The sequence below is a fragment of the Anopheles nili genome, chromosome X (genome assembly GCF_943737925.1).
Source record: "Anopheles nili chromosome X, idAnoNiliSN_F5_01, whole genome shotgun sequence".
NCBI lineage: Eukaryota > Metazoa > Arthropoda > Insecta > Diptera > Culicidae > Anopheles > Anopheles nili.
This window is the reverse complement of record NC_071293.1, coordinates 802,896-826,455: the sequence shown is the minus strand read 5'-3', so window position 1 is coordinate 826,455 and position 23,560 is coordinate 802,896. Positions and strand designations below refer to the sequence as shown.

At 40.5% G+C, this 23,560-nt stretch overlaps 7 protein-coding genes across 8 annotated transcripts; 4 read left to right on the top strand and 3 right to left on the bottom strand.

The window, feature by feature from the left end:
• The first annotated feature begins 10 nt into the window (after positions 1–10).
• On the top strand, positions 11–3,251 carry LOC128729228 (membrane-associated progesterone receptor component 1-like). The gene is made up of 3 exons (XM_053822885.1): positions 11–355; positions 2,697–2,849; positions 2,935–3,251. Exons 1-3 carry the CDS (start codon positions 16–18, stop codon positions 3,174–3,176), a joined length of 735 nt encoding a protein of 244 aa, XP_053678860.1. The 5' UTR covers positions 11–15; the 3' UTR covers positions 3,177–3,251.
• A 4,098-nt stretch (positions 3,252–7,349) lies between these two features.
• On the top strand, positions 7,350–10,346 carry LOC128728839 (uncharacterized protein DDB_G0271670). The gene is made up of 6 exons (XM_053822488.1): positions 7,350–7,449; positions 7,925–8,368; positions 8,826–8,934; positions 9,012–9,158; positions 9,293–9,496; positions 9,542–10,346. Exons 1-6 carry the CDS (start codon positions 7,350–7,352, stop codon positions 10,293–10,295), a joined length of 1,758 nt encoding a protein of 585 aa, XP_053678463.1. The 3' UTR covers positions 10,296–10,346.
• Positions 10,347–14,173: 3,827 nt separating this feature from the next.
• LOC128728755 (activin receptor type-2A) lies at positions 14,174–16,443 on the bottom strand. Its single transcript, XM_053822399.1, has 7 exons — positions 16,407–16,443; positions 16,092–16,268; positions 15,703–16,016; positions 15,438–15,623; positions 15,023–15,362; positions 14,596–14,894; positions 14,174–14,515 (listed from the first exon to the last, which is right to left on the bottom strand). Exons 1-7 carry the CDS (start codon positions 16,441–16,443, stop codon positions 14,333–14,335), a joined length of 1,536 nt encoding a protein of 511 aa, XP_053678374.1. The 3' UTR covers positions 14,174–14,332.
• Positions 16,444–17,417: 974 nt separating this feature from the next.
• On the top strand, positions 17,418–19,231 carry LOC128728344 (uncharacterized). Its single transcript, XM_053821968.1, has 2 exons — positions 17,418–17,520; positions 18,834–19,231. The coding sequence occupies exons 1-2, from the start codon at positions 17,418–17,420 to the stop codon at positions 19,229–19,231; spliced, it is 501 nt and encodes a 166-aa protein (XP_053677943.1).
• Positions 19,232–19,965: 734 nt separating this feature from the next.
• LOC128728247 (glutathione S-transferase theta-1-like) lies at positions 19,966–20,829 on the top strand. Its single transcript, XM_053821868.1, has 3 exons — positions 19,966–20,083; positions 20,189–20,611; positions 20,672–20,829. Exons 1-3 carry the CDS (start codon positions 19,966–19,968, stop codon positions 20,818–20,820), a joined length of 690 nt encoding a protein of 229 aa, XP_053677843.1. The 3' UTR covers positions 20,821–20,829.
• A 147-nt stretch (positions 20,830–20,976) lies between these two features.
• LOC128728342 (alpha-ketoglutarate-dependent dioxygenase alkB homolog 7, mitochondrial) lies at positions 20,977–22,035 on the bottom strand. Its single transcript, XM_053821965.1, has 3 exons — positions 21,574–22,035; positions 21,334–21,509; positions 20,977–21,115 (listed from the first exon to the last, which is right to left on the bottom strand). Exons 1-3 carry the CDS (start codon positions 22,033–22,035, stop codon positions 20,977–20,979), a joined length of 777 nt encoding a protein of 258 aa, XP_053677940.1.
• Positions 22,036–22,302: 267 nt separating this feature from the next.
• Positions 22,303–23,097, bottom strand: LOC128728803 (39S ribosomal protein L32, mitochondrial). Of its 2 annotated transcripts, none has more exons than XM_053822448.1 (3): positions 22,994–23,097; positions 22,665–22,916; positions 22,303–22,594 (listed from the first exon to the last, which is right to left on the bottom strand). In XM_053822448.1, the coding sequence occupies exons 1-3, from the start codon at positions 23,073–23,075 to the stop codon at positions 22,326–22,328; spliced, it is 603 nt and encodes a 200-aa protein (XP_053678423.1). In that variant the 5' UTR covers positions 23,076–23,097; the 3' UTR covers positions 22,303–22,325. The 2 variants fall into 2 exon arrangements, with proteins under 2 accessions (XP_053678423.1, XP_053678424.1); XM_053822449.1 differs by having other exon boundaries at positions 22,665–22,907; positions 22,994–23,075.
• Between the last annotated feature and the right edge of the window lie 463 nt (positions 23,098–23,560).

Sequence of the window (23,560 nt, the reverse complement as noted above, 5' to 3'; positions counted from 1 at the left end):
GAGAGCCAGCTCACAATGTCCGGCCCGGAAACTGTTGCATCAGCGGCACCACCGACGGGCGACACGTCCGAACCTTCCGGTGGTCTGTTGTACGACATCGTGTACGAGATCATCAGCAGTCCACTCAACCTAGCGCTGGTTGGTGTCATCTCATTCCTGCTGTACAAGATCAGCAAGAGTCGTCAACCGGCGACTTCGCTGCCGGCACCTCCACCGGAACTTCCAAGAATGCGGCGTGATTTCACGCTTGCCGAGTTGAAACCCTACGATGGCACACAACCGGATGGACGCGTACTGACCGCTGTCAACGGCAATGTCTACGACGTCACGAAGGGCAAGGCCTTCTACGGACCGGGTAAGGCGGCGTCTGACGGACATTTGCATGCATTTGCGTGAACCGCGAGGCATCTCACGCAATCGAAATATCGCGCGCGCGCGCGCTCGCTCGCATGAACCTTGTCCTTGGTTCGTTCCTTGTATGCAGATTTTTAAGTTGGAATTTCAAACATCGAGCCAGTCGGCGTTTGCCGTCGTTTGTGGTTTCGATTCACACTGCTGGGGTGCTTCGGGGTGGGAAACCGCTAGAGCGAACAGAAAATGAAAGCTCGCGTGTGTTTCCATCCCAGAGAGGTTTTCTCGGCTCGTTTGAGACTCGGTTTGTGGTGGAATTAAATGGAGAAACTAGTGGAGTCGCTTCAAGCGCAATATTCAAGCGGAATTGCACCATCGAGTCGCCCACTGATGCGTTCGAGAGAGATCTCGCAAAAGACAGCCCTTGGATGACATATTGCGTCATGGATTGCTCATCGTCGAGACATACGTCGTTACGGAAATGAGTTGAACGTAAAGATCTTTTTATGACCTATGAATCACAAGCGAGCGAAGGCAAGACGTAGTGTGGTTTGCTGCCGCAATTAATATTCAACCTCAGCACGTTCCAGAGAGGTCTACGGCAGAGTAGGGAAATTAAACCTTTGCGCTGATATCACGCCTCGCAACACCTGAGCGACTCGTGTTCGGTGGTTACGACGAGTTGTTTTCTTCTGCGGTGCGATACAGTGTAAGGTTTCTTTACTGATATCGCGAGCCGGCGCCTCAATAGCAGGTCTGGAACACACACCGGCCTGTGTAAGCGATTGGTTATGCAAGTTTCTTTCGACTTGCTTGTTGATCGCTACAATTTGTGCTCAACATGCGACGCGAATGCGAACATGGGCTATTTGTTTCTCTTTCCTCAAACTGCAGCTGCAAACACATGCTCCAAAATGGTCTCCCAAGTTTTCGCGAAATATCCTTTGTTCTGCCCTGCTGCGTTGCCATCAACCCTCCCCGACGATGTGCTGATCAATTTGCTATCTCTTAAAATACCAGCCGTTGGAAGGGGGTTTCTCTCTACCTTGGCGTGCATCTATCTATAGGTAAACTACCTTATCGGCTGAAATACGACGCACCTTCTTTACACGGCCGGATGCAGAGCCGTTCACTTGAGATCATGATGAGGCAAACGCAATCATGACTTGGTTAGTCAGCGAAGGCCGACCGTGCGTGTGTGTACACCGTACATGGGGACCCGGGGTTGACATGGATGCGATCTACCGGCACTGGTGTTGGTAAGCTAGAGTACCTCCAGCTACCCAAACTGCCGGGGGCAAAAGTTGATATGATAAGATTTTGACGACCCAAAAACTGCCCCAGCAAGAGCGACAAAAATGTGAGCAATTTGCAATTTTGGAACCTGCTTCCAATGCCCTCACCCTAACACACCGTGCCACGGTCGCCTGGCCAGGGTGTAGTTTTATGCACCATCATCATTCGGCAGACGGTCACGTCGCCAGTATTTGTTACATTATTGGAACCTTGTGAACTAGATTGAATTTCACCCTAGATGAACTACATATTAGGGTGGCGTCTTTCGACGGCATCTATTCGGGAATTTATGCACAATTTGCTGCCATGTGCTCAAATGTTGAATGTAGAGCAAAATTGTTGTTTTTTTTTTAAATACTATCATATTCCACACGGTATAGGAAGGAGAGTAATTTTCTTCTTTATTTGTTATTTTCTTCGCACTCAGTTAGAGGCTCCAGTTCCACGTGGATAACAAATTCGTTGCTGAGCGAGAAAACCAGCACATCTGGTTGTTTATATTAACATTTTAATGTAGAAAATATTTGAAATTCGATTGAATCCAGAGATGCGGTTTTACATCGGCAATAGCCATAGAAACTTGTTTTTCAAATTCCAAGGTTATACGATTTCGTTCGCATGCACTTTAATTGCGCGAACGAAGTTGTTTAACATTAGTTAAATAAACATGGCCGCACAATATTGGCAATTTAACATGCCAAATTGCAATGCTTGCGTGATGTAATCGAGGGTAGAGCATTGCAATGGGGCTGTTGTACGTGTCCACGAGATGTATATGTTAACTACACTTTTAGGTTAGAGATTCGATCGATTCGATTTTTTCAAGCCCCTCCCTGTGGGATGTCGACTTTAAGCAAGCTCGAAACAGAACCAAGACATTTAACCAAGCCTGAATCAGAACGGAACCGATCCAGACTTGAATGCATCAATAAGCAATAACCAGATTGCTTCGCAACATCGAGAAACGATTGGGAGGGAGATAAATTAGGAACGATTCACCCACGTCGATCGATTTGAAGTGTAATTTGATTTTCCATTTCTTCCTGCAGGGGGCACATATGCGGTGTTTGGTGGACGAGATGCTTCTCGAGGTCTGGCAACGTTCCAAATCACTAGCTCGGGCAGCGATGAGTACGACGACTTGAGTGATCTAAAATCCCACGAAATGGCATCGATGCGCGAGTGGGAGATGCAATTCAAGGGTAAGCACAGCCCCCACGACGGATACTGCACTAAGATCGGGTGTTCGGGTATTCTGAAAATCGTCTCATTGGATGTTCCTTGCAGAGAAGTACTACCTCGTTGGGCGCCTGCTGAAACCGGGTGAGAAACCGACGAACTACTCCGATGAAGACGAGGACACACCGGCCGAAGGCTCAGAGCTGAAGAAGCGCGCAACTCCGGCCGCAACCGACTCGTCGAAGGTAGAAGATAAACCGACCTCCACTGATAGTGCACCATCGCTCGTGGAAGCGAGCGCCAGTGCAGCAACAGGTGGAACAGAGGACGACAAGCAGAAGGCTGAGTGACGGTCCCTGCCCGTTAAATGTCAGCAGTTGCAGCCGGATGCGCTGATCGACGATATGCTTGCCATCCGCATGAAGATCAGCAGCGAAAGGCATCAACAACAACAACAGCAGCAGCAGCAGCAGCAGCAGCAGCAGCAACAACATCAACATTATCTTCATCATCATCATGATCATCACTATTCGTATGAACAGCACCAGGAGCAACTCGCTCGTCAACAGGACCCTGCTAGTTCTGGCCAAGGAAACGGCGACGTCGTGGCGAGCAGTTTAAATCGTAGGAAGTTTTCACACAGCCCCTTCTTCCAGCAGGACAAGCAGGGACCAGCTCAGCGGTGCGGAAGTACTTCGCCTTCCGATCGTGACAACACACACGTCGCGGAAGAGCCTAAACGTGACTTTACCTGCGACGAACTAGGTACGGTCTGTATGGCGACGAAAGGCGCATTCCAGCATTGCCCAAAGCAAAGGGAAGAACCGGCTGGTGCTAGCACACAGGAACATGATAACAGCAGCATGGATGAGGGGCACAAATTACACGATATCGACAGTGATGATAGCCAGGGAGGAGTCACAGTTAGTCGATCCTACACCAACGGCATGTCTATAGGGGAACGGTTGCGCTACGATCAGCATGCCATATGCGATATGTTCGGTTTCTGAAGTTTCAAAGCAACGCATTCTGGGAAGGGTACTTTTTCCAAGAGTCTGTTCCGTCAAGCCTACTCGATGTCTTTTTACGAAGTCCCTTAGCCAGGGCGGTACGTTAGGGCTATTCCATTAAATGCAAACACATTTCTTTTTAACTTTTCATCGTGCAATAGGAGATTCGTGTTTAATGGGGTGGCTAAATGGAGAAGCCAATTTAATCCGTTCCAGTTAAACGTCCTAGTTTTGAGCCATATTCCTAGGAAGCGCAATGGCATATCCGTACTATTAGGAAATAACTTTTTTTTTTCTTTTTGTCAAACAATTATCGTGCAAACAGCAGTAGGGGTTTTAACACATTTTATCCTTGTTTTATCTGTGTGTGTTTTTGTGGATATGGTGCTCACTCACTGAGGAGTATATAAATATATGTACATGGATGGGAATTTTCCAATACAAATTACGCCTATCTCGTGCGCAGAAATTGAATGTTAGCTAGGTAAAAGGGAAGAATATGAGAAAATAGATCTTGTCGTCTAGCATTTTCAGGGAGACTCCCATAAGATTAAACCTCTCATACACGTTTCGTATATCATAATTGAATCTTTGATCCGCTGTAAAGTTTTCGGTGAAAGAACCGTAGTAAGCTCATTTAAAAAGGATCACGATGGTTTTCAGGACATATTTGAATGTTAGATTGTAGCATTTTGACGACAAGACGAGAAACTTCAATAATAGTTTCAGTCATTTATAGTTTAAAATGTCAAAACAACTAACTCCTTGCAAAATGAAACATGGGAATTGAAAATGATGAACAAGTTTCATCTAAGAGTGGGGATTGCAATGTGCATCAAATGTACTTAGTTTAAGGGCAAAACAGCAAAATCTTAGGCAGAAAAAGCACGGCCATAGTTTTCTGTTGGTATCCGTGTCTTTTTAAGAAGAATCTTGAAATTTGTGAATAGACAATGTTGAATTTCTTATCTTGTGTGTGGGTAGCCTCTGAAATAACGCAATACAGTAATGCACTAACGCACTTCACAAAAGCCAAAGCATTTTTTGCTACAGTTACTTGAGCTAAAATTCTAAATATAAAAAAAACGAATGCAGCATTCACATGAATTGTGACCTATTGAGATCGAATTTGCCTTTTTTGAAATGATGTTAGGACGGCGTGCATGAGTGTTGGGGAGGATAAATTTGTGCTTAACCCAAAATTATACGAAATCGACGATAAGAGACGAATGATATGCAGCAAAAATACAGGTTGTCCTATTGGAGTACCGATTGCTAATTTTGTGTATAATTCTACATTACAGATGTGTTTAAAGCACATCAAAAAGGGTCTCATACAGATACGATGGAAGTTGCAATAAAAAAGGAGTAAGTAGAAATAATAGCATCGACTTCAAAATCGACACGTACACTTGATTGAACTCCGAATATATCTTCATTTTAATCACAACAACCTGGCAGCTACGATTGAGTATGTTCAATCTTAATAAGGACAGAAATATTACACAATTTTGCTTGAAAAACACAATTTTAAAGCTTTGAATATTAAGCATTGTTTTTGTTTTGTCATAAATGTAATAAAACTCGTAACATGGTGGGTGTTGGTTATAATTTAAACTATGTAAGCCTTGTTTAAAACATTTATTAGCGGATTAACATTTCAGCAAGATTATACTAAGATGGTTATGAGTTATGGTAACCGATGTAATATCAAAAGTTTGGCCATATCTCAACCAATCGCTCTTCTTCAAGTATGCCACGGAAAGAACGTGTAAATACAAAGAAGAAACATCGAACTCAGATCTAATGGGTATTAAACCATTGCAACGCCCTTAGACTAGGCCCCGTCAATCTCCCTGTCGCACGCTACGGAAAACCAAATAAGATTCTTCGAACAACCACCTTTGATAGGTTTATGGAATATACACACTCTCTATACGGCAAAGCCTGGAATCAATTGCATGTCATCCTTCCAAACTGAACGTGGATAGGTAGATAGGCAGCACACGTTCGGAGCTCATTTCGTCGAGGGTATTATCCTTTGGATTCTCTGCATCATCTATACTGTGTAAATAAAAAGGACATGGTTTGGTACAGCAACTACAGAAATATTACTGTGTTCAATACCACCTATAAGTGTTTATGAGTGTTTCACCTAAAAGTGTTCATTACGATGCAATATATTAAAGTTAACGCTGCTTGAAATGATCAATCCCACATCGTACGTTACAGCGGGAAAACTTGATCAGGGTCCGCACATCAATGTCCTGCATCACCTGAGACTCAGAATATAAGCCTTTAAGGATTTTCTACAAGACAATCCAGATCATATCATACGATGATGACAAACATTGGTAGTTCGCGGCTTTCCTCCATAGCAAAACCGTTCGAACGAATAGAGGATTCTCGAATGATTAGCAGAATAATTATCCTTATACACCAGACTCTATTTTTGAAGATACTTACAGCAATATATTATAGCAATAATTTTGAAAATACAGCAATATATTTTGGCGATTTGACGAACAATGATACCTACGATATTGCGATATCAGTATTTTTTAACAGTTACTTTTGTTTTAATTAAGAAAAATAATTTTGTTAATTTTCTTTTCAATGTTTATTTAAAATATCCCAAAGTTGAAGTTAATTTCAAAGTTTCAATTTTCAAATTTTTATAATTATTTCATCGTAGCTGCTTTATATATTGTTCTTTGTTATTAAATTAAATGTTCTTTTATTATTAATTTTTGTTAATTATAAAAAAATATAATAAATTTAATTATTAATAATTATAATAATAAATTTTGTTTTAATAATAAATTAGAGGATGTAAAGTATAGTGAAATGGAAAACGAGTACACTGCCGTTACAACTTGAAGTATATTTTTCATAACGATAAGTTTGATAAATGTTGACATTACAGTGGAAAACATCACGCAGGTGCTATAAACGAGGCGAAGCTAGGAATTGCCGTGTATTCAGTCACATATCACGCTACTGCAGAATCGATGGGAATTTAGCTCCTATGATCTGTTCAGAATATCCACTAGAGAAGCGAATGGAGAAAACGCTCGAAAATATGTGAAAAATCCAGCCAAAAGTGGTCCTTAGCAACCCGTGCTAGTGGACTGGCAGAAGTAGTGAGGTAGTGACGCTGGCGATTATACCAATTTATGTGAAATTAAAAACATTTTGCTGAAAATTAAGTGAAAGACTATTTCCCATCTCATACCACTTATCCTAAAGCTAACATCTTGTTTCACTTGTGTATGTGTGATTGCAATAGGATATATTAAAATCGTGCTAAAAAAATCTGGTGGAAATTATCTGACGATTGCATAATTTCTTTTTTTAAACAGATCAACGCTGCAGCATACGAACCACAGAAGCGCGTACGTATACGTGCGATATATATAGACACACATACAAATAGAATATCTGCTTCAGTCACCATCTTGGAATTGGAAGTGCTTAAGTTAGACGGCCGCATCCGTATTTGCCCACATTAATATGGCTGTGTTTCTAATAAATATATGCAAGTTCAATGGTTGTGAAAAGATTTTTCCAAGCTTGAATGACTTGATACAGCATATAGAAGACACACATATAGGTAAGTACATCAAAAGTGTTATAACTTATACAGTAAGGAGTGGCAATTTTTGCCCGCTTGGAGGGGCGGATGTCAGAATAAGGTTGTGTGTAATTTCCCTGCGGCTCAGAAGCGTTGGCCAGATTGGTTTTGTAATATAGCATGTTTGTTTTGATACAATTCCAATAAATCTTCCTGTAAATAAACGAACATTCTAAAACAATTTTCATAATTATAATATGTATATATATATATATATATATATATATATATATATATATATATATATATATACATCTATATATATATATATATATATATATATATATATATATATATACATCTATCTATATATATATATATATATATATATATATATATATATATATATATATATATACATATATACATATATATATATATATATATACATTTATTGAACCATAGTGATATAATGAACGAGTTATTTATAACTTCTGGAACGCTACCTATGTAGACTATGATTCACAGGCGCCTGGATTATCTGAAAAGACACAGTCTACTTGTCTTCCTCTGAGCGCCGTACTGCGCTTCATCAGTGACAACTCTCGCAAGGATAGCGCATCTTCTCCGGCTGTCGTATCCGGAAGCTCTAATGGAGTCGACAAAGGCAAAAATGCTTCGGCGACTCCGCCCGGGCTGAGATTGACAAATGCTTCATCAATCAATCAAAATCAAGATCTGCATTCCACTGCGACCAACGCCGGCAATGGCAACAACAACGGCGTCGCGGTGTCCATCAATGGCAACTCCGAGCAAAATGGTAACGGCTCGAGCGCAATTGAACCCACGAAGAATCACCTCAACCAACCTGTGGGAACTACTGATCTCAAGCGCAAAATTGCCATCAAACATCACAGCTACAGTATATCGGCGTCCAACCGCAGCACAACTCCGACAGGTAAAAAATTACATAATGAATTAAAGTGCATAGTTATCAATGCACGTACACACCTTCTGTGATTTGATATTACTGTTGAAATGAATGTGGAAGGCTTGGTACAGTTTGAAAATGAACATGTGCTCTCCAAGCTCTGTATTTCGATACTACTTTGATACTACTGTAGTATAATGACTACTGTGGTATAATGAATTTGTAGTACTCAGAGGAAATTGAAAACAAATATGTGTTTTTCGAACAGCAACAAAATCATTGTTGAACTATTGTAGCACGCTATATTGATACATGTTTTTATTATTTGAAGGCTTTGTAAGCTGATTAATGTTTGCAACATGCAACTTGGTTATAAATCAATTTCATGAACGATCTGAGATTGCAATATGTTTAAGGGATGTAATTGGTTATTTCCTGCTGGAACATTGCATTAATTCAATTCTTTGCAACGATGAAACAACAGGAAGCGAGATGGATGACGATGAGATGATGGTTTCCGAATCGGAAGACAGCAATGATTCGTGGACAACAGAGGAATTCAGCTCCGAGTTTATTATGCGCTACGGCAGCAGGTAGAGATTGTTCGGCTATGGTTTCGTTATTGCAGAATGCGCTTGAAACGTTTGGTATCATGTTTGACTATTTGCAGAAGACATTCGTCGGCGGGCGGTGGCAACGGAATTAATTCTTCTAATGAGAAACCGTTTGCTTGTCCGGTTCCCGGTTGCAAGAAGCGTTACAAGAACGTAAACGGTATCAAATATCATTCTAAGAATGGTCACAAGAAAGACGGCAAGTACGTATCCCGTTTCAGATATGCTTGTAAAGCGCCCCCATTGGCGTTTGATTGTTCGATTTCTCAGGTCGTTCCGAAAATGATTGTACCTCACGTGTTTATACCCGTCTTTTTCCGCATTTCTTCTACTACAGCCGGGTACGGAAAGGCTTCAAGTGCTACTGTGGAAAAAGCTACAAGACGTCTCAACGGTTAAAAAATCACAACATGCTGGCCCACTCGAGCACGCAACCCGGAACAATTCCTGAAGGAGCCGGCCTGGCCGCAGTTCCACTGGCGTCCCCGGCGCTGCCGTCGGCGTCGCTGATCACGTCACCGGTCGTGTCACCAGTGAAGTCGCCCATGCTGAACTGCAGCATCAGTACCAGCGTTGGTAGTGTCAGCAACGGCAGTACCGGTGGTACGTCCAGTTTCAACGGCGGCAATCTGAGCTCCAGCTCGACCATTAACAGCGGCAGCATCACATCCTCAACCACATCTAGTCAAATCGGTACAAATGCAACTACGACGTCTACTAGTCCATCCACACTTACTATAACGCAGGTGACCCACAAAATTCCGCGCGCACACGTATTAACGGCAACGACCGCGGCCTCAACTGCGGCTACCGTGGCCCCGACGATGGCCGCCGTGGTCGCCAGTGTGGCCACCGCCACCGTCACGACTAGCAACGCGTTCTCCGTTGCGTCCGCGACCATGGCGTCCTCCACGCTGTCCAGCGTGCCATCGGTGATGGCGACACCCGCGAGCATTAAGTACGACAATCTCGGAATCCTTACACCCGCAACATCGCCTAAACTGATCGCTAACCTTTGCCAGGACACTAGCCAGCCTCTCCTGCAGCCGGCAGGCACCGCCGGAGTAGTGCTGTCCGGCACAGGTCCGGCAGGGATTGCGCTTAAAAGCGTGCTCGGTCATCCGGTCGGTCCCAGTGGCGCATCGAGTGGAGGCACCGGGGAGCTGGTCGGGGGCGGTGGGAGCGTCGGCATCGCCCTGGTCGTGTCGTCTGGCGTTGGCAATGAGGCAAAGCTAACCAGCACCACCGGCGCAGGAACTACCGGCGGCAACGGTGGCAACAAGAACACGGGCCTCTCGGCGTCGGTCGCGGCTGGCCAGCTGTACGCCGACGAAACGTAGCCGATACTTAAGAATTTACTGTTGCGAAAGTATTGACTGGCTAGAGGGTACCTGTTCTACTAGTTCGTAAAGATTACCAGCTCGGCCACGTGGCGCCGGCTCAGCATTCACGTGATCCGGAACGTTGTAACGCTTGTAACGCTCGTTCGACTCGTGCTGTTGATTTTGCTTAATGCGTGAATGCACGCAATTGGTATAGTATTTCGTTTTTTCTGTCACACCTTTTTACACCATCACAAAGGACCTGCCAGGCTCGAGCGATCGAGCCTGGTGGCGTGTTAATACCGACAGTCGTATCGCACACCATTTAGACGTCATTTTTGCGCCATTTCCTTCACGCCGTTACGTTCTGTTCAATCGCCGAGAGAGGCTTGCATTTCGCTAACCCTTTGATTCTTCCATTTTCGATAGGAACCGAGTGTAGACCTTGCTTAACCCTATTCTTACCACACACAGAGGTTGCATTAGTTGTAATGTATGTGCCACCACGCCTTACGGGGATTGTAACCATTGAACATCCATTGGTAATGCTTGCAATTTAGTAGATACTAGTAGACCGTTGTTCAGTATGATAGACGAACATTATTTATTGATTTTATACGTTGCGTTCCTTTTTTTCATTTCGATTACTCCTTCGGGAGTGTCTGCTTGTTCTGACGAAGCGAAATGAATTCGCGTTCCTTTGCAGTAGTTGAGTGTATAGATAAATACGCGAACGCGATAGGTTCAGCTTTCACAATAGGACCCATTCATCAACACTTTTCTTCGCTCGCCTTCCCTTAAGTCTCGTTTATCATTTCTTTTGCTAATTATAATCGATGAATAAGATATAAATGATAGAAATAATTATATGACAAGCGGAAAACATAGAAAGGAAGGAAAGTTGTAACAGATTGATGTAAATTAAATAAAAATGCCATCCCGCTCCTGCCGGGTGTGGACTCATCAATCCTTCCTACTCTTTGCAGTAGGAAAAGTCGTAGCGGTTTAGAGACGAAGATAGGATCTCACTTTTTTGTTTTAATTCATTTTGTGGCTTTCTATACCAAATGAAGTAACAAGTCACACCAAAAGTCGCCCGTTTGCCCTCGCATAACGAAGGAACGTCAAATCAGCAGTGAATGCATGATGCTCCATGCCGAAGGATTTTTCCTTAAACACACTAACATTACACCTAGTTTATTTCTACCATTGCAGTAATGAGCGCGAATGTCCTTGAGATAATCAGGGACAACACGAAAAAGTTCGTGTTGCATTGCTTTTCCGTCATAGAACGGCAGAGTTCGAGGATCGCCCAAGATGAATATAAGTGGCTTAAATTCGCTGTGATTTTTTTTTTCTGTTTTTGGTTTCCATCTACTTCAGTCCGCGTGAGCCAGTATCCGACACGCAAGTTCCCAGGATTTTTTTTTTATCTCAGTTAAAATATATCTCCCTATTTTGCGATAACGTATACCAGCGATGTAGATGCGTGTTCTTTACAGTTTAACACTTATTCCTTACCTGATGTAGCTCCCCAAAACAGCCATAATTAATCGTAGCAAATATCCTATTTTAGCGGACAAAATAAGCGAAAGTTGGCACACGTAGCTTTTAGGGCACGGTTTACTGATGAAGGAAACGAACATTATTATTTTAGTATCATACCTATAGTCGCTAGAGATAGATATTTCGATGGGAGGCTGATGCACGGATTAATGACTACGATAATAACTAACATAAATATGATACTATATATGTAGCCTCAGTATGGTCATCCTGCTGATACATACATACATAGATTCGGTATTAGGGTAGAAGGAGTTGCTAGATGTTGTCTCACTACATACCGGCAGCATTCGAAACTGTGTGCAATCGAAAACCGTAAAAGAAATTGTGAATATGTCAAACCAAATCAGCATTGCACATCCAGTTATGCTGAGAGCAGCCCGATATTTGTATGTTTGCCGTGTGTTATGTGTGGCGTCCGTGAAGGATCTGTTGTCGCCATCTGATAGTGAAACGCAGTGTTTGAAGCGAAAGCGCACCCTTTTTACGCATTACCAGTTTAATTTAACGGCAAGCAAATGTGTCTTGTGTGTTCCTTCCATGCGTTTATTTTTGTGCACGATATTCCTTACGAAAACCTTATTCTCGTCTTCTCATTATGGTCCTCTCACAAAAACTCACATTTACATACACGTGAATTCACTAGATTTAAATACTGAGAAAAAGTGTGCATAAACCATGTAAACATTAATATCATATTAACTCATACCACTTATTTGTCTATAGCTAGTCAAAATTTTTAAGTATAATATTTATGTTTTTAGATAAAAAGCGAATCAAGGAATTTACAGTGAATTTATCGCATCGACGATAACTACACGAAAACTCCGCTCAGCCTGTTGTAAAATCTATGATTAGTGAAATAAAACAATAAGTGACAAAAATAATACTTGTTATTTGCATAATTGTTCATCACATACAGAAATCCTCACCAATTTACCAGTATACTACACAAATGTCCGTTGTTAATGATGTTCTACACCGCTATTGAAACCTTAATTCTTTGCTCTGCCTGAGATTCTATTTTTTCGGACATCCCAAAGGTGCATCAATAATAAAAGGTTAATTTTACAAATATTCTTACCTTAAATGCTGAATGTTCATTGTAGTTCATGTAACATATTTTGAACTATTACTATATTAGAAAGTTGTGGCCGCCCTTGTGCTTGATGTAATGATTTAAATAATAAAACAACCAAACGTTTTTAGTATACAAAACGCTGTAATACACATCGTGAGTTTTACATCGTTTAATTCCCTTGGGATTTTATCTTCAATACACCTTAAACTGTAGTTTTGACAAAAAATAATTCAATGCAAAATTGCGATAATTAAGTGTTAAGTGTGAAAATGACAAATAACTACACGGCTTGCAATTCGCAGTAGGCGACGTCGCACTGTCGCGGCTAGTTACATAATCAAATATATTATAACTAAAGGCGATCGTCACATAACCGTGTGAACTGCGTTTGCTGGTGAATGCTGAACTACTTAACCCGCAGTCTAATTTACCTGCTAAACACTAATTCTAATTCTTGTACCTCATACTTTTCAAGCCAATCAATCGGTACACGGCAGCTAACTTTATGCTGCACAGGCACATGGGTTACATCATTCAAGTGAAATCATGGCTATCATGTGTGACACTTGTTTCTTATCATTTCCAGTTTGTGGCTTATCCATACCTTTATATGCTTTATCCGCTAACAAAACGTGGAACGGTAGTGAATTTGCTCGCTGAAATAATTCCTTCCGATGGACAAATAATCAAGGGTTGTCATAGAGCGTGAACTTATACATCTAAGGTCAACCTCATATATTGTATTGCGACCAGCAAACCGAAACTACCAAAATTAAACGATCTATGATATGCCAATTCTATCGTTATTCAATGCAATCGGTTACAATTTGCGATATAGTTGAATAAACAACAAAAATCTTAAATAACCTTGGCTGACAAATATAAACCTTTACATCCCCAAGAATTTATGACTAATGATGATAAGTTAATAACGGAAAAAGTTATTATAATCGGTAATGAACAGGATCGTTACGGAAAGTTGTAGTTAAATTGTTACATTTTTATTGTAAAAATAGTTGCTAGTTTTCTTAAATATGTTTAACTTGTACCAACATTCTCCACACACACGCACCTTTATATATATATGTATATATATATATATATATATATATATATATATATATATATATATATATATATATATATATATATATATATATATATATATATATATATATATATATATATATATATATATATATATATATATATATAAATTATAGCTTATAAGAATCGTATCATTATAATAATTGTAATAAAATTATGCCTAACTCAGGCATTTCCTCTTACTTTTTCCAAATCCTTCAGATTGTATACCGAAGAATTACTCGTAATACATCTTGCGTACTCTATTGCTCGCGCATTTTTTACTTCATCACATAGTAATTTCTTCTCGGATGGTCGGCTTTCAAAGGCTTTCTGATGCTAATTTTGTCGGTAATTCGTTAGTGGTGTTAGTGGCGACAAAAAACTGTCTTGTAGGAAACCGAGCATATTGGGACAGTCTTTCCAGTACACAAGAAGAAGATAATCTTGCCTCGGCATCATGATCCCAGCAATCCTCCATCGTTTCGCAGATTGCAGTCAGTGCCTGAAAAATCGATCCCAAGCAAATTAATCAAAACTTACTCTGTGCCGATTCATCATTCTTAAGTTAGCCGATATACTGACCGGATGGTGCCGCCATGGATCAAAGATACGAGGACGGATCTTTTTCATTACTACATTCTCTTGCATTTCCTCCAGTGTTGGATGTGGACCTAGTTCCGATTCGAATGGCAGTCTGTACTCATCGACAGGGCCACCGTGGACGGTACAACGTGACACTAGCTCCCACAGTACAAGTCCGCAAGCATATACGTCAATTCGCAAGAAGGCGTCACGAGTAAAATTGATTGCACCCTCCAATACTTCCGGAGCCATGTATCGGCGTGTACCCACCTGCCCGTGTGTATCGCCGCAAGACTTTCCTGAGGGTAGGTGAATCGGATTCGATATGAGCAAACAGGTACAATGGCAAAAACGAAACATAGAATCAATGCATCATGAATAATCGAGATCACGCTGCACTATCTCAAATTAGTATGTTTTGTATTACCTGGATTGAATACAAGTGCAAGACCAAAATCGGCAATACACGCAGTTAAATCCGCTTTGAGTAGAACGTTTTTACTTTTAAAATCGCGATGGGCGATTGAAGGTTTCAGCCCATCCGTCCTGGTGCTCTGAATTTCTTCGTGCAAATGTGTTAGTCCTCGTGCCATCGTTGTAGCAATTTTACACAAATCATTCCAGCTGACGGTATGAGCTTTCAAAAAGTCACACAACGAGCCGTTCTCGCAATAAGCCGTAATAAGCCAAAAGTCTGTGCTGGCCATATCCATACGCTTCTCGCAACCGATAAACTCTAAGATATTTGGGTGATTCATTCGCGGAAGCTTGAAATAGAAAGGGGATATGTGTGTTAAACGAAGAGCGCAGTTTTGATTGACAGCAAATAGATGAATAGAAACCTTGAATATTTCCTGCTCTGTTATCCATGATTGGCGCTCCTGCATAGGGAATATTTTTACTGCAACCTCTTGATTACCTAACTGAGCCCTCCATACTACTCCAAATCGTCCCCTTGCTTTAATGTCTTTCAAATCAATCGGACGATGTGAAATGTTAGTCAGAGAATTTGAAATATCCGGCTCAACCTAGATGAGGAATATTTAGACAAGAAAAACATGTTAAGTTCTTCGTGATTGATGTAAAATAAGCAAGCTATCAAGTTACCGTTGGAATTTCATTGAACATCACTTGCTTTCGATGGGTAAAATACCACACAACCATTGCAATCAAAGCGAACGCAGTAGAACCTAATATAAACAACATTACAACCATTATGTCCGACTCGGCCTCGGAGGATTGTAGCACCTCCGGTGCCTTTGTCGCTACTGGAACCCATTTATGTTCCTTATTGCACATACTTTCACGACAGCAGCAATATTTCAAATTTTTCTTCATTTCTGTCGTCGTATCTATACATTCGGTATTGTTGCATTCCGTGGGATTTGTAAAACAACCTTTCAATGTTACGTTCACTTCATCTAGAATTACAACCATTTGCTGGATGGTTAGCAACGATAGTCGGCAATCGATATGTGGTGAGATGTTAGACTTACTAGTTATGTTGTTCGTTGTCCAAACTACGAAGCAACCCACAGGTCGTTCGGGATCATTATTACCACACTCATCAATGCCTTCTTTGCATTCTCCGTCTTTACACTCGTATGTGACGCATTTTAAGCTTCCGTCAGCTAGGCCCCCACGGCTTAGGGAACCTTTAACGACAATTAATACTGCAACGAGAATTATATGCCATAATTAAGCAAATCTTATTAATCAATGCATTAGCTTAGATAGTTTCTGGATAGATGCGGTACGGGGTATTGAAGAAATAATATATTACTAATTATACTCCGATATTGTATACTCACGGGAGACGTAAAACAAAACATGCATTAGGCCACGCATTTTCACAAAATGGAAGCGCGGAATTGTTTTCAATTTCGCCTTATATTACACACTATTACGACGAATACTGTACTATTTCATTCTAGAATAACGCTTTAGTTCAAATTAACACATTACTTGCATAAAGCAAAGCATCACACGAACGATTACAAGAAACCATTTCAGTGCACAAGCAAAGCCTTCGAATTCATTTCATTATGATGCTCCGCATCTTTATACGTCTCAAGGCATCCGGTCTTGTTTTATACACAGCTTCTGTCTAAGACAAATGGTATCTTGTGTCACCGAGCTTTAGATACGCATAAAACAAGGTTAAATTCTTGATCACTGGCAAGTATCTTGAACATCAATAAGAGATGATCGATTCTAAAATCGCTGTTATCTCACTGTTATGTTAAACAAAGCACCGATTGTTTGAACGCAACATCACACTAAGTTTTGAAACAGTAGGACCTAATCCACAAAAAATTCAATGCCAGACGTCCGACGGTGAAAGCTATGTTTTTTTTCTATTCATGAAGATCAGGCCCAGTATTGCAAATGACAGTGTTTTATAGGAATTGACAGTCGGTTGACAGGAGAAGCTATGGTACATAATTTTTTATAAACAATACTTGTTGGTCTTTTTAAACTCATGAAATGGGTGGATAAAGAAAGCCGTTCTCAAAAATAAATACATAATGTTTTAGCTTAAATAATACTCCGGCAGCTGTAGCGAGATATTACTAGAAAGAATGCATTATTTGCTCTGCTATGTATGAGAGAGATTATAGCGGAACTGTCAGCATATTGTCGTTATAGCAATTGACGTTTGCCGTGATTGATTCACAGGTGTTCAAAGTAATATGGCTTACAGTAGGCTCGGATTTCGTGTATTTAATGTACAGTAGGCTAGTGCGAAAGTTGTTCAGTATTTCAAAGAATAGTTTCGTCATAGTCACGGTTGCGGGCACGAACATTCATATTGCGATAATATGGCTGCCTTTTTCAATCGTAATAAAATCAAAAATGATTTACTTTTGATGATTCTGAATTCAAAACGGTTGTTTAAAGAACACCTCAACGTTCTTGAAGAATGTGTTGCTTATCGAAGCATTAACATACAAAATCTTGAAAAACCGGCATTGCTATCGACTCCTCGATTGGTTGGTTGTGCTTTATCATTATCCTTCGGTGCCCAGTAAGTGAGACCCCTCAACAAATGAACAAACCAAAAATATAATTACTACTTTGTTTTTTAGATTTTTTCCCTGTTCGACAGTCAAAATATGCTTCGCCACTGTGGGAGGCATGGCATGTGCCCTCTTTGCATATCAACAGCTTCGTTATAAAGCACAGTTGACTATGATGAGCAGCTTGATATCGGAATTTGAACAATTTGACGATGCCGTCAATAGGAGTTTGATGTTGCATGAGGAAATACGCAGGAACGGAAACGAAATGAATTATTTTTTACTTAATTGGTAAGTTTCAAATTGGTATATATCCTAGATAATGTTTAGTCCCTAAGAGGTTTGTTGTTTATTTTAGCTTGAATAAAGATTTAATTGAGTTTTGCATAACTAATTGCAAAGAAGCTATTACTAAAATATATAACTTTGAGACTGTTCTAGCAGCACATACGACACTTCTCGCTGAATATGATCATGTTTTCGATAAATTGGAATTATTGGAAAAATTCATTTTGATCGAAGGGACTAAAACTCCTGATAAACAGGCAAAGGTGACATTGGACAGTTTAACAATCGTCCTAACAAAATAATGTATTCAACTTTCTTATCGTTTATTGTAGGTACTGCATAAGTTATTTCTATACATACAATCTCATTGTCTATTTAGATTAGGTTTGTCAATTTGTAGCAATGAGAAAAATTATAACATCAACACACATTTGACTCAGCTCGTGTACAGCCTTAAGCCTCAAACAACAAAACTGCGTGCAAAATTTCTCAAACTTAACAACTCATCGAAGATAGTTGTTTCAGACAGAAAGCAGACAACTCATAAGAAAGCAAATTTGATAAAAAACCAATTGCGCGAACTAACCGTAAACATGACTGCGAATGTAAACCAGCTCATAGCTATTGATAATCAGCTGCAATCTCTAACAGATGAACAATCGTCTTTGGCGCGCACATTGCTCGATGACGCCGAACGCGGTCTATCATCTATTCAAAGAATTTTATCTATCCGTCTAGACGAATGCGATCGACTTTTGCTTAATGTGAAAAAAATGCTGAACCATGACGCAAAGGTTTCAGAATCTGAAGATAAAAAAACTGAAAATGAAATTTTTAGTGATGAAGCACCAACCAACATTGCATCTGAATGTGATGATGAATCTACCCTCCGTAATGATGAATTTTTTGTACATATCTGTCAATCGGAAGATATTTTGGACAATTATTTCGATTCGCTAGAAAAATTGGTAGCAGAAGAAGAATTAGTTTCTAAAGGAATAATGAAAAAGCAATTTCAACCTGTTTTGAGACAGTTACGCGAACGATTGGAGCCAATCGAACGATCTTTCAAATTGCGCGAGAAGCAAGCATTGAAAATGAAAGGAATTGAAATCCCTGATGAACCGGAAGAAGACAGTGAGAAAAAGGAACCTCTCGGTCCAGAAACATCAGACAGTGAAGAAGAAGCTTCAGCTGTTGCCACGAAGAAAAAGCTAAACCAAAATCGATATAATGCATCCCGCAGTTTTCTAGCAAACAAGGAACAAATCAATTTGTTTCAAAATATTCCTTTAGAAACGCCAATGTCCGAGAGTATTTTAGAGTAGAAGTGATATTCGAGGATAACTGATTGTATTTAACAAATGTTCTGTTATGAACTTATTTAAATGAATAAAATAAATAAATATAAGTATTAACTGTAACGAACTTCATTTTCTGCTTATCTATTCGAGGCTGCAATCACTTCGCGACCAGGTGGATTTCAAAGACAAGGAGAGTAAGATCGAGAGTTATCTGTGTACTCTTTTTACATTCATCCATTTCCTTAATGCAACCTGCTACCTTTTTTATTTCTCCCAACATACACGTATCTTGTAGAACGTACCTGAGTCTTGTTAACGTAACCATAACCGCTGTGAGCTGGGCTGTGTTTTGTGCGCGTCACGCCAGACGTGAACAAGTCGGGCATGTCCTGCTATACGCAACACGCAAATAAATCAGGTACGTTCGGCAATACTCGAGATGTAAACAAATCGTACACGTCCTGAAATTATCACACAACATAAGTGCATTCTCGCTTATAACACACGAAATTATATATCATAATTTCCACAGCATAAGTGCATTCGCGCGCCCGCATCATTGACCAACGGGGACTGCAGAGTGCCATAACCCAAAAGTATAAACCTCCCCAGATAAAGTGATAAAGTTCTCCCGCTACATCGAACGTGAACTTTGGTCAATGAGATGGTGTTTTTTTAACGTGAGCCGTCCTGCGATTAAGAAACGAATTTACTTGTCGAGTGTTTCAGGACTTGTAGGGCTGTTAGTGAAAGGCATCATGGCGAAAAATCTAAAGTTATATTTTGATTTGATGTCTCAGCCATCCCGAGCGCTGTGGATTTTTTTGGAGAAAACAAAAATTCCATATGAAAAGTGTTTGGTGAACTTAGGCAAAGGTAATTCATCGAGTGTACGAGTAATTGTGTACGAACAAAAAGGGGACTAAAAATTTCACAGAAGCTCGGCCATCAACATTGCAATCTTTCTTCCGATGCTTGCAGGAGAACATATGACCGAAGAGTTCAAGGCAATCAACCGGTTCCAGAAGGTACCGTGCATATCGGACAATCAGATCAATCTAGCGGAAAGCGTAGCCATTGTGCGTTACATTTGCCGGGAGTATAGCGTACCAGATCATTGGTATCCGGTGGATAGCCGCAGGCGTGCTCGTGTGGACGAATACCTCGAATGGCAGCATCACAATACGCGTGCTTCCTGCGCGGTCTACTTCCAGTACTTGTGGCTCAGACCGCGCATGTTCGGCACCAAGGTGGATCCAAAGCGCGCCGAACAGTACAAGACGCAGATGGAGAGCTGCTTGGATTTTATCGAACGTGAGTTCCTTGGAGGAGGCTCACGTTTCATCGTTGGAGATGAAATTTCCGTGGCAGACTTGCTGGCAGCCTGTGAAATTGAACAACCAAGTAGGTAGTCAAAAACATTCGTGTGTGTTCACTCCTAATAGCGCGTTTGCGTGTTTACAGAAATGGCGGGATACGATCCCTGCGTAGGTCGTCCGAACCTAACGGAATGGATGGCAAGAGTTCGCGAAGCAACCAATCCATTCTACGATCAGGCGCACAAGCTTGTTTATAAAATTGCTCCAGATACAGTCACAAGCCATAAGTTGTAATAAAACTGCTGCCAATAACGCACAGAATGATATTATGAACTAGATTTTCCAAATATATAATGATGCAACACATTTAGAACTACGTAAGCTGTACGTTGAGGGAAATCTTTTAATTTATTTACACTCCAATACTAAATGGAAACCATATCACAAATGTTAGAGTGGTTGCTCATTTGCTTCTGGATTATTTCGGCATATAATTGATATACGTCTCGTTTTTGTAATAAATTTCTCACGGAACCAAGAGTCCTTTCCAGGGAGAATTTCATGAGTAAATTTGTAGCGGGCCGAATGTCTGCAATGAATTAATGGAAACCATTTTCATGGTATAATTATTTCCTATTTAAGATATGCGAAAGAGTTTTCTATCCACTATTACATGGCACATGGCTTTGATTATGGTTATTCTAAGAAGTCAGGTAACCTTGGTCGGAGTTCCAAAAAAAATCCTACTGTGTTTAAGCTGACCCGATGTGATTTATCCCAATATTTTAAGTAGGCTATGATACTTACTTCATAATATAAAGCGATCGGCGGGGCAATAGCACATCTGCCCAGTACTTTTTATCTCGATCCTTGGAAAAAATCTGACGATATTCTTCATTCGTTTGCTCCTCGTCATTTGTACGAACCATTCGCATCACTGAGTCCGACAAAAGGCTTATTCCTGCGATTGTATTTCCGCAATACTAGCAACAAAAACCAAGAAAAAGTTAGATCTTGTATTAAACAACGATTGCTATGGTTTCTTACCCGAACACTGTCCACATGTGCTTTAATGACGCCATCCTCTGCTAAATCCAACACATGAACGTAGGGCATAGCAGCACCATCAAATGCGCTTGATACTATCCGATCTAAAATAGCGCGGTTTTTAGGATACCAGTGCTTTCGTTCCGTTTCACGATATCCATGAATAGCGTCGTCCCAGTGATCAAACTCGTACCGTAGACGTTTAAGGTATGGTTCTATTTCATCTAAAAGCGAACTTTCTTCGTTTATGTTGATGAACTGATGTATGATCCGCATATCGGAGATAAAGCACTCTCGGTCTGGTTCTGGCCATTGACCGAAGAAAGATAAGCAATCCGTTGCAATGGCATCGTTGGTGTTAGCGGGTTTGCTGTTTCTATCACACCGAACCAGTGATTGATGAAAAAGTCGGCCCGTTATCACCGCCGGAATAGCTCGCATACAGGCAATCCCTCCAAACATAGCGAGAAATTTTCCTACTGGAACAATCGCATCTAGTAACAGAGTTTTGGCACTTATAAGATTTTTCTAAACACCATCGAGTACCCTTTCACAACGGGGTAACGTTCAGAAACTGTAATAACAAACTGTTATGAAAGAATCCAACATTGTATAGCGTTGACAGATGGATTTGTCACTGGTTGCGTTTTCGGCATTTTGATTATATGACAATGAACAAACTTTTCTGCATTTTCAAACATATTAATTTACTAACAATCGTTTCATTGCTTACAACACTATTTCCAAATGTTTTAGCCCAACTTTTCATGGCCCGGCTTCAGTTCGTCCGGTTCGGACTGTGATTGTGTAGATTTTTGAAGCATGTTTTTGCTGAACCACATGGGGCGGCGTTTTTCCATCTCCACGATACGCTTTCCTTGCCAAAACTCATCTGGCTGTTCATCCTTTTCGCGATCGTACAATACCACTACCTCTTTGTCCACTGGGTCTAAGCCTAGCTCCTTTTGAATGTTCTCTTGCATCAATTCAGTTTCAGTGCGTATTTTTTTGTAACACACAGCTATAAAAAAATCAAGGTTAAACATTTGGTAATCAACCAAACAAACTATATGTTGCAGTACAATACTTACGGCACAACACTCCTACTTCATGATCACTACCGCACGTTGCACAGGATCGCAAATGTGTTTTTGGTAGAAAAATCTTTAGCTTGTACTGAGGAGAGCCATATTTTCTCTTGTGTCGTTTTTCTACAGTTCGACGGTGCTTCGGTACGGCCCATAAAAGACCATCCCCTATCAGATCGCGTAGAGAAAATGCTTTCTTTGGATTTGATGAAGCGTGCATCGGCATACAGTCAACTTGAGCCAATGCTAGAGTTCCTGCGTTGAATGAACAGCATACAAGTAAATTACGTAAATATCTTTGCAATACTAACGGCAACAAATATAGCCAGCACCTGGTGGAAACCCATTGCCTCCAAAAATATAACTTTCGAGGCTTCTGATCGAGTTTGATAGGCGATTTAAAAAGCGATACATGATGATACTGTTGTAGAGGAAAGTAAATTTCACAGACTGTTTTGTATTAATCGCAATTGTTTATAAAAATGACAACTGTAACCGCATGCATAACCTCATGAAAAATCTATCATAATCTTGAATGCTGGACAATGTAATGAGATAACATTCGGCTATGTATTATAAATATTCATTGAGGAACATCATTCGATTCATTTAGTTATAGTTAATATGTGTAGATCGCATAAGCTATGAAACGAAGTTATAAAACCTAGAATAACATCTATTCTTTGTCAGTATTGACAGCAAACGAAAGAAACGCGTTGACGGATGATGTGTAGAAACAAAATTTGCCCGAGAGAAAGTGGTTTGGATTTGAGAAAACCAGAGAGCTTTGTCAGCAATACATTGAAGCTGTTATTACTTTTTAGTTACTTATCAGTTCTATCGCACGAGTTGAGCATAATCTTTGCCCTTATTTGTTGGTGTAGTATTGCGTTGAAATA